The sequence below is a fragment of the Onychomys torridus genome, chromosome 3 (genome assembly GCF_903995425.1).
Source record: "Onychomys torridus chromosome 3, mOncTor1.1, whole genome shotgun sequence".
Taxonomy (NCBI): Eukaryota; Metazoa; Chordata; class Mammalia; order Rodentia; family Cricetidae; genus Onychomys; species Onychomys torridus.
Window position 1 is genome coordinate 126,916,528 of NC_050445.1, and position 17,974 is coordinate 126,934,501.

Consider the following 17,974-nt stretch of genomic DNA (forward strand, 5'->3'; position numbering starts at 1 on the left):
TAAGTGATTGATTCATCAAAATGCAAGCTGAAAAGCAAAAAAAAAAAAGTAAGCAAGCATTGAGACCCACTAAATAATTTCAATGTGGGGAACAGCTCTAAATCCTGGCTTTAATAAAATACTATAAGTAAAAATTCTTAGCCAGGCAATGGTGGTGCACACCTTTAATCCCAGCAGTGAGGAGGCAGAGCAAGGTGGATCTCTGTGAGTTAGAGGCCAGCTACAAAACAAGTTCCAGGACAGCCAGGACTGTTACATAGAGAGTTACGTAACAGTTATAGAGTGCGCCATCACTGTCCAGCAAAAATTCTGTAAGTAGAAAGGCACTGCATGTTTAATAGCACTAGATAATTATTAAACCTTAAGCATAATAATGGTACTCCAATTATGCTTTTTTGTTGGGGGGGGGGGGTTCGAGACAGGGTTTCTCTGTGTAATTTTGGTGTCCTGGATCTCATTCTGTAGACCAGGCTGGCTTCAAACTCACAGAGATCCGTCTGGCTCTGCCTCCTGAGTGCTGAGATTAAAGGCGTGCGCCACCACCGCCCGGCCCGATTATCTTTTTAAAAACACACTCAAAGTATTTACAAGGAAAAGATGTGAGACGAAACTGGGAATGGATCTGATAACTGATGAACTCAGGAGAAACCATGGGATTTTATCTGTATTTTTTCTTACTTTTCAATGTTTGAAGTTCTTTGAAATAATAAGTAAAACAAAGACCATATTGTGTGTATACATAAACGTATCTCACATTTACAGTCTTACACTCATTTAACACAGTTGTTCCTATTCATCTGTGGATGCCAAAAATGTACAATTAGGAATTATCACATACTCAAATGCCATTAAACATAAAATAAACATAATTACTCACCTAGGTCAGAAATACCTACAAAGAAAGAGAAGAATAGTTTGAAAAAGAAGGTGCACACTTTGGTTAGCGATCATTAAATAGCAAAATCCAGAAGAATCAAGAAAAGATTACTGGAAAGCAAAGTGCTTATTTCTGATATTACAGAGAGTCAGAGACAACATGCATCAAGGTACGTTGTAGTATTTTAAAAGATCAAGAGAATCGCTGCATTAAAAGTTGTTCAAGGGGCTGGGGATTTAGCTCAGTGGTAGAGCGCTTGGGTTCGGTCCTCAGCTCCAAAAAAAAAAAAAAAAAACCAAAAAGTTGTTCGAGTTAGGAGGGATTTGCCAGTGTTTCATCACAGCAGGTCAACTAACTATTTTCCTGGAGGACACAATTTTCTTTCATTATTGCCATTGTTTCTAATGTCAGAAATACATTACAGAGTATTTCTCCATCCCTGTCCTGAGAATTAATGCTTTCTTCAGGGGAACTTTAGGACAGTCTTTGCAAATCCTGTTACCTTTCAGCTTTTTCTCAAGAGCTGTATTATAGCAGGCTTCTTAGAAAAACTTCACAGGGAACTTCACACTAAATTTACATTTAACCTATGCAAATTAACCCAAGAACTATGACTGCTGAAGTTTAAATGATGCTCCTCATCACGATCACAAACACTCCAGAACCAGTGACAAGAGGTCTCAGCTGCCAGCCTCAGCAACTGCCTCTCTTTCTCTTTCCCCTTGGCAACTCTGGATCAAACTCGGAGGCCCTCAAGCACACTAGACAAGCACTCTACCACTAAGCTATGCCTACAACCAAAGTTTAGCCTTATGTTGAGACAGATCTAAGTTACTTAAGCTGGTCTTAAACTCACCCTGTAGCCCAGGAATCTGCAATCCTCTTGCCTCAGACTCCTCAAATACATGGGATTATAGGCCTGTACAACTAGCCCTGTGTCTAGTATGAAGCTTGCTAAGGACCACTGGGTTTAAATTCAAAGATAAGGATTTTTCATTAAAAAGATCTGTTTCTGTGTCAAAGGAAAAACTGACAAAGTTGGGACAATGTAAGAGATGATTTTTGCTTTGTTTTGTTTTGTTTTGTTTTTTGAGACAGGGTTTCTCTGTGTAGCTTTGCACCTTTCCTGGAACTCACTCTATAGACCAGGCTAGCCTCAAACTCAGAGATCCACCTACCTCTGCCTCCCGAGTGCTGGGATTAAAGGTATGTGCCAACACCGCCTGGCATAAGAGATGATTTTAACAGGGCACATGAATACAGCAGTGTGGGCTGTAAGTCCATAAGCAACAAAAAAAGATATGCTTATGGACTCTTAATTAGGGTTTTATAGGTCCCAAGCACTTTTCAAAAATACTGTTTATTTTTATGTATAATATGTGTGTGCTTGTATGAGTGTTTATGGGCACTACATGAATGCAGGTGCCTGCAGAGGCCAGAAGAGAGCATCAGATCCCCTGAAACTGAAGTTACACATGTGAGCTACTATGTGGTGCTAGGAACCAAACCTGGGTATCTGCAAGAGCAGAAAGTACTCTTATAACTGCTGATTCATCTATCCAGACTCCAAGCACTTTTTTATACTTGACACAAAGATATAACCTTCATGTTAGTGCTTTCCTATTCTATATTCTTTTAGTTTTTAATATTAAAAAAAAGTATTACATCTATTTATTTATTTGGGTTGGGATGCACTGTGGCAACTGTGTGGCGATCAGAGAACAACTTGGGAGTGGATACTCTCTTTTCTCCATTTGGGTCCTGGGGATAGAACCCAGGTGACCAGGTTTGGCAGCATGTGCCCATACCACCCAGACTTCTCCTTGGAGAGATACAATACCAGCTCACTTACACTGATACATATAAGGCACATTTGTCTGTTTCAATATTTTCTTTTTCTTTCTTTTTCATTCTTTTTGATGCTGAGGAGTAAACTCAAAGCTTGTACATGTTAGCCAAATGCTCTACCACTGAGCCACCCACTCTAGCTTTTTCCTTTTTCTTTCCTTTTCTTCATTCCTCTGGACCTCAAACTCACAGAGATCCACCTGTCTCTGCCTCCCACGTGGTAGGATTAAAGGCATGTGCCACCACATTAGGCCCTTTTGTTAGTGCTGAGTCTCCATCCCAGGGCCTCTTACATGCTAGGAGTCTTCGACCACTGAACTACACTCTCAAATTCTGTGCTCTTACAACAGTGCTTCAATGCACTGTTCTGAGTTCTCTTCAGCAAATACATAGGAGCTAAAATGCTGGGTTAGGAGTATATACAAAGACAGGGTTTCCCTGTGTAGCTTTGTGCCTTTCCTGGAACTTACTTGGTAGCCCAGGCTGGCCTCAAACTCACAGAGATCCACCTGGCTCTGCCTCCCAAGTGCTGGGATTAAAGGCGTGCGCCACCATGGCCTGGCGAGTATATACATCTTCAAGTCTACACTGCACATCACAGTTCAACAATGAGTTACTAAACAACTAACAATAGTATCTTCCTAGTCGTGTCAATGTTCCTGGTACACGCAATAGGTGGCCGTATCTGTTCACCCACAGATGACTATGGCACCTTTATGGTATGTTTTTGAGACAAGGTCCCATTATGTAGCCTTGGCTGTCTTGAAACTCATTAAGTAGATCAGATGAGCTTCAAATCAGGCTGATCTTCCTGCTTCTGCCTCCCAAGTCCTGGGACTGAAGGTATCCACGACCACGCCTGGCAAATGTAACCACCTTTTAGCTAACTCCCCTGCCCTTAGGCATCAACCATTCCTCAATTTCATAATCTCAGAAGAATAAATTTTCCAGCTAGGCACAGCACTGAATGCCTGTAATCCCTAGCACTGGGGAGGAGGCTTAAACTGGAGAGTAACATCTTGGAGAACAGCCTTGAAGAATTGGGGTTGCTAACAGAATTCTCAAAGTGTGCCTTAATTAATCCATTCCAAAGACTTTTTACATACCAAATGACTTGAATAAGCATACATACATACATATCTTAACAGAGTAAATGCTAAAGCATTACTCTTCCTCACTTGGATCCTATTTTTAATCTCTGAGTAGCAAATTAGAATCGAATCTTAACTCATACAGAATTAGACACTAGTTCACCATGACTAAAACCACAGGAGTAATGCCAGTGTTCTATGTGCTACGGCTGTGGCAGTGATAAACAATACCCTATACACCAATTGAGACATTCCAGAAGCACTGACATTGAAAGCATGGAGCTGAAGCAGGTTTAGATTAGTTGATTAGATGCTAAAATCAGACAGAAAATGGAAATCAGTTGTACTTACTCATCCCTTTCCATCCAGAAGTGATGTCTGGAGTGATACTGTCCAGCTCTTTTCTAAAGTCTTCCCTGGCTTGGACCACAAGTTCATGATACTGAGACACCACCTTAGCCTCTGACTGAGCAGCCTGGACCTAAGCAGACACACAAAAAACACCATCTACCCTCTTAAGAAACCAGTCTGACTAGAGGGTACGAACAAAATACAGAAATCTGAAGATCAGAGAAAAGAAATTAAACCTGTCTTCTATTTTACCTTTTTTTTTTTTTTTTTTCTTTTTTTTGCTTTCGATTTTTGAGAAAGAATTTCTCTGTGTAACGGCCCTACCTGTTCTCCTCGGTAGCAGGCTGGCCTTGAACTCACAGAGATACCTGCCTCCTGAGTGCTGGGATTACAGGTGTCTACTACCATGCCTGGCTTTCTTTGTATTTTAATTTCTTTTGTGAAAGCATGCATTATGTCTATGTATATGTGGGTATTTATGTATCACAGGATGTGAGTAGAAGTCAGTGGACAACTTGTGGGAGTCAGCTCTTTCCTGCCATTAAATGAACCCCAGAAATCCAATTCAGATCACTGTACTTAGAGGCAAGTGCCCTTATGTTGCTACCAATCCTCCACACAAACTTTAGAAGAAGTGGCCACTATTATTTTTTTTTTCTTTTTACAATAAGTACATTTACAATGAAAAATTCACAGAGATAGTAGGAATCTTATTATTTTCCTGAATTCTTAGAAATGCTTTAAGATACTTTAAAATATAAAATATTATGAAGACTTCAGAAGCACACCTTTTTGACCACATTATCCAGGTCAACTATCAGGCTGTGAAGCTTTCCCTCGGCAGCAGTTATGTGCGGTTTGGCCCCGGCCACTTCTCTTTTCTTTGCATCTTCAATTACACTTTTCATCTTCTCTAACTCTTCTCTGAGGACAGAAAAAAGACAAAAATAGTAGGGTTCAGTGTAATTCTTACCAACTTTATTAGAGTTTTGGTGTAAGGATAACATAGAAATAGCCTCAGGCCACGGTGCATGAGATTCAGGCTTTAGAATAGACCTAACAACAGACTTGCATCAGTTTCTGTGCTTTACCTCAGCTGTGTTAGCTTTTTGTCAACCAAGCTAGAGTCATCTAAGAGAGAACCTCAACTGAAAATACATCCATCAGACTGGGAAGCATTTTGGGAATGATGATTGATATGGAAGAGCCTGGGCCACTGTGGGTGGCGCCATCCCTGGGCAGTGGTCCTAGGGTATATAAGAAACCAGGCTGAGCAAGCCATGGGTAGCGAGCAATAAGCAAGTTCCTCATTGCCTCTGCTTCAGTTCCTGCCCTGACTTCCTTCAGCGATGGACTGTTGATTGGGGTGAGTGAGATAAATAAGTCCCTTCCTCCCCAAGCTGTTTTCTGTCATGGTCTTCACCACAGCAACAGAAACCAAACTAAGATAATAGCTTTAGACAATTTGTGGGAAGAAAGGTCAAGGTAGCATATAGCTCAATAAATTAACTATTTTTGTAGTTCCAGAAAATTGTTATGATAAATATTCTGAATTCTGATAAAACTGTACTAATCATCCCACTAAAATCCAGGAATTAGAACAGAACCATGGTAACTGAGTAGACACAAAATCTAAGCAACAATCCAATGCAAATCTGACTTTTATGTATTTTTTTAAATCTGCATTGATGTTTGCCTACATGTATGTCTGTGTAAGTGTGTAAGAACCCCTGAAACTAAAGTTACAACCTTGAGCTATCATGTGGGTGACGGGAATTAAACCCAGGTCCTCTGGAAGAGTAGCCAGTGCTCTTAATCACTGAGCCATCTCTCCAGTCCCCAACAAACCTGACACTTATGTGAGCTTCTTTATAAAAATTTCTACTTTTTTTATTTTAGCTTAGTTATGCTTCATAGAATGTATCCTGTTAAATCTTCCTGTTCCTGGGGCCAGTTCAGAGCATACACTGGTGAAGAAGTGAGGGGATGGTTTCTCTGCTTCTTCTTTTGTAAAGATCACACAGAGAAAGTCCAGCCCAAAGACAGTCACCAGGAGGCCCTAATCACTTGCTAAAGTCCATGAGTAATTACTTGGCTTTGAGAAGGGCATCAGCAGCTTCATCAACTGCCTTTCTTCGTTCCTTCAATGCACCCTCCACGGTGCGCCACTGGGCCGACTTCTTCTCAGCTGCGATCTAAACAGAATTTAAAGTTATATAAACATAACTAATTGCTCTATCATGCAACAAGTCAAAATTAAATGCAGAATTCTGTGTGATTAAATTCAGAGAAAAAAAGTTATAGACTATGTTTCTCCAGAATAGGAATTCATTATCTCACAGGGTTAGGGATTTTGGTTGTTTGTTTTTTAAGACAAGGTTTCTCTGTGTAGCCCTGACTTTCCTGGAACTCGATCTGTAGACCAGGCTGGCCTCAGCGTCATAGAGACCCACCTGCCTTTGCCTCCTAAGTGCTGGGATTAAAGGTGTGTGTCACCACCACCTGGCTGAGTTAGGGATTTTTTTTTTATGTATTTATTATTAGATTCTTGAAACAGCCAGACTTGGCGGTACATGCCTTTAAGGTCAGCACTCAGGGGCTAGAGGCAGACCGATGGATGTCTGAGAACTCCAGCCAGCCTGTTCTGTAGGCATTCTAGGGCAGGGCAGCAGGGCTGGCTGCAGGAGTCTCCTTTAGCAGCAACTCTCTACACGGCACTCCTGCTCACATCTGATACGGTCTCCATTTTAAGGATTTCCTTTTCTTTTGTTCTTTTTCCTTTCTTTTTAGCTGAGGATCGAACCCAGGGCCTTGTGCTTGCTAGTCAAGTGCTCTACCACTGAGCTAAATCCCCAACTGTGGTATCCATTTTAAGGGCACATCAATTCCCAGTGGAGAATTTAGAAGCCAATCCTCTTGACGAAGAAATAACTTTCACTACACTGGACCACTGTGGCAGTCTAATAAAATTAGTCTTAAAATAAATATTCTAAATCCTTAAATTAAAATTCCAAAAGATTACAAAGGAATTCCAACACATTGATAAAATATTTAAAATCTCATAAAACAGTAACTAAGATCTATTGATAAGCTTAATAAACACTCCCAATTAAATACTGATGAGCATAAACATTTCAAATACATCCAAGTACTACAATGCCATACGGAAAGACGAACTTTGCCTTTTATTACAGAACTCTTCATAACTGATATAAATAGACTCATAAAGATACAGAGATGAATGACAAAGATGTCTCTTCCTGGTTGAAGGCAATCCAGGCTTACAGAGGTCCAGAAAGGAAGAGCCCTGTAACAGTCAGGTCAAGTGCAGCTGTTTGCCAACACTATGAAAAAATAATCTGGAGCCTGGTGGTGGTGCATGCCTTTAATCTCATTACTTGGAAGGCAGAGGCAGGCAGATCTCTGAGTTCTAGGCCAGCCTGGTCTACAAAGTGAGTTCCAGGTCAGCCAGGACTGTCACACAGAGAAATCCTGTCTCAAAAAAACAAAAACAAAAAGATTAAAAAAGAAGAAAAATTAATTCAGGACCAGCAGGATGGTTCCGCAGATAAAAGAGGCTGTCACACAAACCTGACACCTTAGTTTTATTCCTGAAACCCATATAAATAAGCTGGATGCAGTGGCATGTATCTGTAATAACAGCATTTCTATACTGAGACACAAAACAGAAACACAAGAATCACTTGAAAGCTAATGGGTCACCTAGCCAGGACTACATAATGTGGCAGAAACCAGAGAGATACTGCCTCAACAAAGTAGAAGGAACTGACAACTGACAGTTGTCTTCTGACCTCAATACATGCACCATGACATGGACACATGCGTATTCATACTCTCATCATATATACACTATAAAAATACTGGTATATATTACAGACCCCAGTCCACATGCAGCTTTACTATAACAATCAGAACTTGGAATGCATTTTTAACATTTATAAAGATGTGCCAGGCATGGCTATACATATCTGTAATCCCAGTACTTGGAAAGTGACTCAGAAGTATCACAAGTTTGAGGTTTGTCTGGTGTACACAGTGAGTGCGAGGCAAGCTAGCCATACATAGTGAGAAACTATCCCCCAACACATGCAAAAAAATCTGAAAATGGGCAGATTTTTTTGTAGCAGGGCACAGTGGTATGTTGACACAGGAAGATCACAGGTTTGAAACTGTTCTGGGTTACACAGTAAGACTATCTCAGAACAAATAAAATTAATTTTTAAAACAAAGTTAGGGATACTATCCAACTGGCAAAGTGCTTGCTAGCATACATGAAGCCTAGGGTTCCATCCACAGCAGGACATAAAACCAGACATGGTAGCACATTGCTGTAAATCCAACATTCAGGATGTATAAACAGGAGAATCAGAAGTAAAGGTCATCCTCAGTTACACAGCAAAGTTTGAAGCCATCCTTTGATACAGGAGACTCTTACCTCAAACAAAAAGGTAAACTTAAAAATAGCTTTGTTAAATGAAAATAAAGAAATATGTAGTGTTTCAAACAACTGAATCATGGCTCTACTGCAGCTGGGGTCTGGTTGATGTCAATGGTCCAAATTCCCAACAAAGGCCATGCAGATGTTGGGGTCTGTGTTCCCACTATTATGAATGGCCTGCACTGTCACCTGAGGCCATGGTGATACAGGGCCTTGCTGCTACCAAAGGCCATCTCTGGGTCAGAGATCCTATTGTAGCCAGGGTTTGTGTTGATGCCCTTGGTCCAAGGTACTACCCAAAGGTCATGCAGATGTCCATGGTGAACACTGCTGCCTGAAGCCATGTAAGATGTCCATAGGTCATGCAGCCACCAGGGGCCATACTGATCTGAGTGGCCTAAGCTGCCACCTGAGGCCATGTCTGGGTCTGTGGTCTTACTGCAGTCAGGGTCTCTATTGACATCCACAGCCTATGTTACTGCCAAAGGCCATGTGGATGTCCATGGTCTGTGTTGCAGCCAGAAGCCATGTAGACATCCGTAGGCTATGCTGCTACTGTGAGCCACACTGATGTGGGTAGCCTGCACTGCCAACGGAGGCCATGTTGATCTCTATCATCCAGGAAGCCTATGAGGGCCATGTCTGGGTCCATGGACCTACAACAGCAGAGGGCCATGTTCTTGGTCTGTGCTGTCATCAGAAACAGAGTGGAGGTCCATGATCCATGCTTCACGCTGATTATGAAGAGCCTCTCATTTTAAGTAAGGCTTCTGTAAGGTACCTTTCAGTGGTAGGAAAACTGTGCACCTTCACTGTGGAAGACAATACCTGTTCATGCTGCTCCACTCCAAAGCTTCCAACTGCTGTCCCTCTGAAGGACATTCATCCATTGGGTCCCTGACATCAAGGACCTTCCAACCCTCCCACACCTATGTAATGAAATGACAAATATCCCAACTGCTTTCCCATTCTGCTGCCTGACTAAAATATGATAGTTACACTTTTCCCCCTTTGAACTAAAAATAAAATAGAACTTTCTTTTTATTTATTTATTTTGGGTTTTTCAAGACAGTGTTTCTCTGTGTAACAGCTCTGGTTGTCCTGGAACTAGCTCTGCAGAGCAAGCTGGCCTTGAACTCACAGAGATCTGCCTGCCTCTGCTTGAGATTAAAGGCGTGTGCCACCATGTCCGGCTACTTTTCAAGTTTTCTAAGTTTGTATTTCTAACAATACTATCAGAAGTCAAATCCAACTCTTTGGCGGTATGGTAGTTTAAAAGACAATGGCCCCCAAAGGGAGTGCTACTATCAGGAGGCATGGCCTTGTTGGAGTAGGTGTGCTCTTATTACAGGAAGTGTGTCACTGTGGAGGCAGGCTTTGAGGTCTCATCTAAGCCCAAGGCCCAGTGAGACAGTCTACTTCCTGTTGACTACGTATCAACATGTAGCAGCTACCTCTCCAACACCATGTCTGCCTGCACAATGCTATGTCCTGCCCTGATGATAATGGACTGAATCTCTAAACTGTAAACGATCACAATTAAATGTTTTCTTGTAAGTTGCTATGGTCATGATGTCTCTTTACAACAAGAGAAACCCTAACTAAGACAGGTGGACAGAGGACATATGACTGAAACAACACCGTGCATGATCCTGGAACACAGTAACAGTTGGCAACACTTTCTGATCATCCTGAGCTTTAGCCTAAATGTTACAATTCACATGCTTACTCTATTTTAGTCTAATTGATTTCGTACTGAGATATGTTTTCAAATACTAAAACTGGGTGTAATTTTCAAGGAAATTTGCTGAGCACTACTAATAATTCAGAAGTCAAAATTACTATTTTTAAGTGTTTAACAGAAGTTAAATTATTAACATAAACATTACAATACTCAGTGTCTATGGTACATAGGAAGTTTTAGTACTATTTCTTAAAATTTCACATCACTCTAAAATATCTAAAAATTTAAAAGTTTTCTTAAAGAAATGCTTGGCTGGGCATGGTGGTGCACATCTTTTCTTTCATTCATTCATTCTTTCTTTCTCTTTCTCTTTCTCTCTTTCTTTTTTTTTTAAGGATTTATTTAATAGGTACACAGTGTTCTGCCTGCATGTATGCCTGCAGGCCAGAAGAGGGCACCAGACCTCATTATAGATGATTGTGAGCCACCATGTGGGTGCTGGGAATTGAACTCAGGGCCTCTGGAAGAGCAGCCAGTGCTCTTAACCACTGAGCCATCTCTCCAGCCTGTGGTGCACACCTTTAATCCCAGCACTTGGGAGGTAGAGACAGGCAGATCTCTGGATTCAAGGGTAGCCTGGTCTACAAGTTAGTTCCAGGACAGCCAGAATTGCAAAGAGAACCCCTGTCTCAAAAAAAGCAATAAATTAAAAAAATTAAAGGTAACAAAAACATGAAGGACTATTAAGAAAAAGCAATTGTAAACCATCTCTCAAGCCAGGTGAGGCTGTATATAGCTAGTAATCTTAGCACTTTTCAAGTAGAGACAGAAGCATTTTGTGTTCAAGGTTATCCTTAGCTACAATTATCTCAGCACCAGCCTGTGATACATGAGACCCTGTCTCAAAAAAACAAAACCCCTGAGTTCTCACACTGTAACAGTGCTATGGTTCACTTAAACATATCTGATGGTTCTTCTCAATTTTGTTTGGTTGTTTGTCTCACTATGAAGCACCAACTGGCCAGGAACATGCTCTGTAAACCAGCTGGCCTCAAACTCAAAAGACCTGCCACCTGTCTTCCCTGTGCTCAGATTAAAGGTATGTACCAACAGTCCTCAGCTGTTCTTGTGTTTTTAAGACAATTACTCTAGCTAAGCACACACCTGTAATATCCCTACTCAGGAGGTTTATGCAAGAGGACCACTGCAAGTCTGAGGACAGTATGGCCTCCCTCATGAATTGCAGGCTAGTCTGGGATACACAGTGAAAAGATCCTGACTTAAAAATACAGTAGAGGGGTTGGGGATTTAGCTCTGTGGTAGAATGCTTGCCTAGCAAGCGCAAGGCCCTGGGTTCGGCAAAAAACAAAACAAACAAACAAAAACATACAGAAGAAAAAGGAATATTGCAGACTGTCTGTACTCTGTGAGAAAGCCCATATGGAACAGAAACAGTAAGTCTACTACACAGGTCAGCCCGTCCTTGGCGTACCTCAGAATTGTCCATGGCTGTTTTCAGTATGTTGGAGTGTGCATTGACAGCCTGAACTGCAGCATTCTGGGCTGTAATAGCCTGCAGAGTGACGGATGCAGTCTGGCTCAGTGCATCTTCTAAACTCTTGGCTAGAGCTGAAAAAAGAAAGAACAATTAAAAACAAATCCTCCTTTAGGAAAAGACTAAACTTTTCCTATTTTCCTAAAAGTCTTCTGGTGCAATTAGTTCTCAAAAAACATCAAACAAAATAAGTTATACATAGGACCCAATCTTGGAAAAGCATAATTCTCTTAAAAGTACAGGGGTTGTGGGTGAGAACGTAGCTAAAGAAACGGCTCAGAGCACTGCTGCTTTTGCAGAGGACCAGACTTTGGTTCCTAGCACTCACATAGCAGCAGTTCAAAACGGCCTGTAACTCTGCTTCCATGGACTTCAACATCTGCTTCAGGCCTCCACAGGCACCAGGCACATACACAGTGTACATACATACATGCAGGCAAGCACTCACACAGATTAAATCTTTAAAAAGAATTAAGTATGGATGGCAGATCTGTCAGAGTTTACTCTATTAGTTTCACTTGTATGAAGTCTGAGTTTTCCAAAATAAAAGGTGTTTTAGCAGGAAAAAATCTTAGAAAGGCTAACTTAATCAAATGAAGAAAGGTTTATAACATTCTGAAGGGAATATATACATGTAGCATAATCATCAACTATTTCATTTTATAAAAATTGCACAGATTCACCAGGAAAAAACAGATGCCTATTTTCAACTTTTCAGAAAGAGGGAAACCCATAGCAACTCACATGTCTAGGATACAAGAAGATACCAGACAAGATACAAACAAGAAAACATGCCAACAAACAAGTAAAAGAAAAGCTGTGTGTGGTGGTGCTTGCCTGTAATCCCAGCACTCGGGAGACAGCAGCAGGAGGATCACCCCACATTATACAACAAAACCTTATCTCAAGCAAGGCCAAGGGGATGGTTCAGCAGGTAAAGGTGCTAGCTGCTGAGTTCAATCCCTGATCGCCACATATACAGGCCATGGTTCTTGTGCCCCGACACACATACAGACATATATGTAATCAATCAATCAATCATCAATGAGATTTTAAAGTAGGCCCTGTCTAAAACAAAAACACAAAATTAAACAAACAACAACAACAAAAACCAAAAAGAGACTTGGAATGGACAGTTTCCCCAAAAAGCACACAAGAAATAAACACCAAATTAAAGGCTGTTTCTTCTCTCTCCCCACCCCCCTGCTGTGGGATGTTCTGTATGTCAAATGTGTTGATCTGATTAGTTAAAAATAAATAAAATGCTGATTGGCCAGTAGCCAGGCAGGAAGGATAGTATAGGCGGGACAAGAGAGGAGAGAATTCTGGGAGGTGGAAGGCTGGTGCGAACAGACACAGCCAGCCGCCGCCATGGCAAGAAAGATGTAAGGTAATGGTAAGTCCCGAGTCACGTGGCAAAGTATAGATTTATAGAAATCGGATAACTTACTATAGAAGAAGTAGATAACAAGAAGCCTGCCACGGCCATACAGTTTGTAAACAATATAAGTCTCTGTGTGCTTTCTTGGTTGGGTCTGAGCGACTGTGGGACTGGCAGGTAAGAGAGATTTGTCCTGACTGTGGGCCAGGCAGGAAAACTCTAACTACACCCCCCCATTTTAGCCTTTTATTTATTCTGTGAGTATCTGGAGAAGACAGGGCATGCATGTGTACACAGATAAGTGAATAAAGGCAATGTTGAAAAAATACCAAGAAACTGAGATCAAACTGCAGCTTAATCTAAAGAGCAAGGTATCAAGAAAGCAACAGGAAGCGAGGAAAAATATGGTGCTTGGATCTTGGGACAGGCTTTGTTAATGGTGGGCATCCAAGACCAGGCAACAGTGAACCATACAAAACTAGGCTGTAGGCAGGTCATCTGCAATGCTGCCTTCTTTAGACGTCTAGCTACTACTATGCTTTAATCCTTATTTTTAAAAAAGTGCACATGCATACATAGTTCTAAGGTTTAAAGGAAAATTAAGAGGCAAAGCCATGATGCTAAATTTTTTCAGTTTGTCTAAACCAAACCATGAGAATTTAGACCTACCCCGAAAGAACAGCCAAAGCAGCAGACTCTGCTTCTCTGATGTATAACTTAAATCAAAGTGCTCATATGACAAAGGAACAGAAAGAAAAGTGAGGAGAAAATCCGAATTTAGTATGTACTGTTTTTTTTTTTTTTTGGTTTTTCAAGACAAGGTTTTTCTGTGTAGCTTTGTGCCTCTCCTGCATCTCCTCCCTCTGTAGCCCTGGCTGTCCTTGAACTCACTCAGTAGACCAGCTGGCCTCAAACTCACAGAGATCCGCCTGCCTCTGCCTCCAGAGTGCTGGGATTAAAGGCGTGTACCACCACCACCTGGCTAGCATGTACTCTTATACCTCGGAAGACTGAGGCAGAAGAACTGGGAGGTCAAGGCCACCCTGGGCTAGACAATAAGTCAAAATCAGTCTGAGCTACTCATGGAAAAAAGTATCAGAGACAGATGAGAAACGGGGAGAATGTGAGCATTATGGGGAAAATGGGAAAAGACAAAACCACTTCACTCCTTCACCTAACGTTCTCAACTTCTAACAAGACCAGGCATGGAAGAGCACACGCAATGAAAACAGCCACAGAACCACTCCAGGCCAAGGCTGACACAGATGCAGACGCCCTACACCCAGGGCTCCCTCTTCTCCACTCTCACAACGGCAGCTCCTCAGAACAGGAAAGAGCCAACAAGGTGTCAAGGAAAGAGAGCCAGGTGTAGCCCCAGGAAAAACAAGTGATGTCGCCAGAGAGAAAGTTCACAACAGCTGCTGGAGAATTTGAAAGTAACTTTCTGTTCAGCAAAACCCCCTTACACCCAATTATTCCCAAAGTCACTAATACACAGCAGTATAGTGCCATACGTGACAGCCTACACCTCCTGTAAACAGGGGCATCTAGTACCATTTTTACACTATCAAAAATCATAATGAAGACTTGAGTTCAGATCCTCACCAACTACATAAAAGCTGGGCATTGCATCAAGTGCATCTGTAACCACAGTGCTGGGGCGGACAGTCAGGCAGACCCCAGGGGGACCACTGGCCAGTCAGTCTAGCCCAGTGGTTCTCAACATTCCTAATGCTGCAACCCCTTAATACTGTTCCTCGTGTTGTGGTGACCCCCCGAACTGTAACATTTTTTTGTTGCTACTTCTTAACTATAATTTTGCTACTGTTATGAATCATAATATAAATGTATGATATACAGATGACCTTAGGGTGACCCAAAGGGGTCACAGGGAGAGAACTGCTGGTCTAGCTGAAACAGCAAGCTGAAGGTTCAATGACAGATCTTGGCTCAAAAAATTAGGAGGAGAGCAATACAGGAAAATATCTGAAGTCAACCTCTGGGCTCTAGATACTCATGTACAGACGAGTGAACCTGAACGAACACACACACACAATAACACAGAACTGAAACTTAAGAGGAAATACACTTATTTTGCTAAAGACTAGCAACATGTAGAATACCCTCTTTCCTAAGACTGCCAACAGTGAGTCCGGAATGGAGGTATTATGGGCTGCAGTGTGAGACCCTGAGGCTCACAGTCATAAGCATACAAGCTTTTTTTTTTTTTTCTGAGACAGGGTTTTATTAGTGAAATTATTAAGGCCACTCCACGTAGTTAAAATGGAGGTTTATTTTGTGGGGTATTTTGTGGCAAAGGTATGGCGCAGTCCGGCGGTGTTCTCTGGAGAACTCTGCTCGGTCTACCTCCAGCGTCCAGGGTCCTGGAACCAAGCGAGCTCTCTCCTCTCAATCTTTGGTCTTCAGCTTCCACCTCAGCCCTGCCTTGTGGGCGTGACCATTACCGAAGCCTCAATGGGGGTTGGAACTTCCAGGCCAAGGCTGGAATGGCTACCTACTACAGGGATTCTCTGTGTAGCCTTGGCTGTCCTGGAATAAGCTCTATAGACCAGGCTATCCTTGAACTCACAGAGATCCGCCTGCCTCTGCCTCCTGGATGCTGGGATTAAAGGCGTGCGCCACCACCGTCTGGTTAAGCATAATAAGCTTTAAAGGCTGAAATAACCCAGTTCTGTTTGCTGGAGTTATATGAAAGCAGTGTACTAGAAATAATCAAATGGATTTGGAATGTTCACCAGTAATACCTCACATCACCTGGGTCAAGGCAGTCTCAATGGAAAGAGCACAAATGATGAGGTGATGGTGGGGAGCTAGGCAATGACATAAACAAAGGAACCCAGTCAGCTACTGGATGACAAGCTGGGCTGATGGATGAAGAGAGCAACTTAGAGTGACTTGATTTACATACACTGCATCTCAACTTGTTCTTGCTCCTCCTGCCTCGCTAGACGAGCTGCAACTTCTTCAGGTGGTCGCTCCCTTACAGAAGATGAGAATGCTTCCTCTTGCAGCACAAGTGAACAAGAGGAGAGCAAAATTCAACAGATTTTTAACAGCCAACAGGGATCCACAGTGATGGCAATGCAGGGTGTGAGGACTCACTCTAAAGCATCACTCTCTTACGATTCCAAAGGAAGTGAGGCAATTACTTCACCATATTTTCAAAGATTACCTTAGACTCTGGAATTCGAGTCTCCTATGCAAGCCTGAAGACTGGAAACCAGTCTAGGTACACATTTCCAAAGTGTCTAAGGACCAAGGCAAGGCAGTTCTGATGAGAAAACATCCACAGCATAACACATGAATCATTAAACTACCTGAGGTTCCAGAGGCAGGTTTTCCTTCCCCAGTGTCGGAACGGTCGGTTTTTATAGCGTCCTCATGCTGAACCGCAGGGGCTGGGACCGAAAGTGTGTCACCTGCTGCAGAAATAATTTGAGCTGCCCTGTAGATGCTACAAATACATGCTATGCATGGTACTCGCGCTGTCCTTAACCCGTAGGCAAGGATCTGCTGCAGAGCACTTCATGTTGTACTACTTAAAATTACAGGTACTTCCACTGCCCTGTGTTTAAGTAAGCACAGACCCACAGAAAATTGAAAGGTTGAGAGGGCACAAGACAAAGTCTCCTCAGCACCGACAGACACTTTAATCCCTCTTACCTCAGGAAAGCCTTCTAGCAACAGTGCTAAGTCTAAGCACAGAGAAGGGGCATCAGAGTAATACAAGACAGGAACAGCAAAAGAAAAAGGAGACTGTGTCAGAGGAGGAGAGAGAGAAGAAAGCAATTCAGTAGAGGGTCTCTAACCATCCTGAAGAATGGCAAAGACAAAGGAAGACATGAAAGATGTGGACCAAGATGACAGTTTTGAACATAGGGAAGACTATGTTCACAGTGAAGACAATGTGTGAAGAAAAGAACTCATAAAAAAATCACTTCAGAAAAGACAATTTTAAGAAAGATTAATTTATAAACAAAAATGTTGATGGAAGAAAAAAACAGTTATAGAGATGACATGGGTAGGAAACCAGTAAAATGAGACAAATTTTGTTATAAAACTTGAAGGCCCCATTCAAAAGATAAACCTATATTATTAACAAAATCTACTCACTGGTCTCCCTGTTTCTCCCATGGCTTACTTATCTGTATACCATACTGTTTTGAGGCAGAGTCTCATGTTGCCCAGGCTACCCTTGAACTCACTATGCAGTTGAGGCTAGTCTTGGCTTGTTAATCTTCCTGCCTCTGCCTCCCAAGTGCTAGGATTACAGGCATGTGCCACCACTTCTAGACAAATAATAATAAAAATAAATGCAGGCATAAATTCCCTGGCTCAGCCCCTCCAACATCTCCCCACTCCACTCCAAATAGAAAACAAAACTCTTACAATGGCTCCCAAGGCCACCCTTCTGTTCCCTTGGTGGATCTGCCACTATCCTCACTAACTCCACTTGAGCATCATTTGTTCCTTGCCCCAACATGGCAAGCCTTGGCACTGACTATCCTGTGGCCTGGGACACTTTACCACAGCAGCTATGTGGGGTTTTCTCACTCCCTTCTATCTTTCTAGTTTTGGCTCAGGTGAGGTGTCCTGATTTATTCTGCTTAAAATTACAAGTACCCTTCCCAGCATGGCTGACTCTGTACTGTGCTTGTTATCTGTAGATGGACTTCCTCCTCTTGTCCCATCAAGGAATATTAGCAC

The 17,974-nt window shown here is 42.1% G+C and overlaps 1 protein-coding gene across 6 annotated transcripts in view; it reads right to left on the reverse strand.

The window, feature by feature from the left end:
- The window catches only part of Immt (inner membrane mitochondrial protein), a 48,661-nt gene that overhangs the window by 7,540 nt on the left and 23,147 nt on the right, over positions 1-17,974 (reverse strand). Inside the window, exons 5-11 of one of the 6 annotated variants that reach the window (XM_036181055.1) lie at positions 16,585-16,689; positions 16,176-16,271; positions 11,803-11,939; positions 6,259-6,362; positions 4,956-5,091; positions 4,168-4,297; positions 878-892 (exon numbers count right to left, since the gene is read on the reverse strand). In XM_036181055.1, the coding sequence (XP_036036948.1) occupies positions 878-892; positions 4,168-4,297; positions 4,956-5,091; positions 6,259-6,362; positions 11,803-11,939; positions 16,176-16,271; positions 16,585-16,689 (723 nt within the window). The remainder of the gene's footprint in view (positions 1-877; positions 893-4,167; positions 4,298-4,955; positions 5,092-6,258; positions 6,363-11,802; positions 11,940-16,175; positions 16,272-16,584; positions 16,690-17,974) is intronic. The other 5 variants (XM_036181056.1, XM_036181057.1, XM_036181058.1 and 2 more) reach the window with 5 other exon arrangements.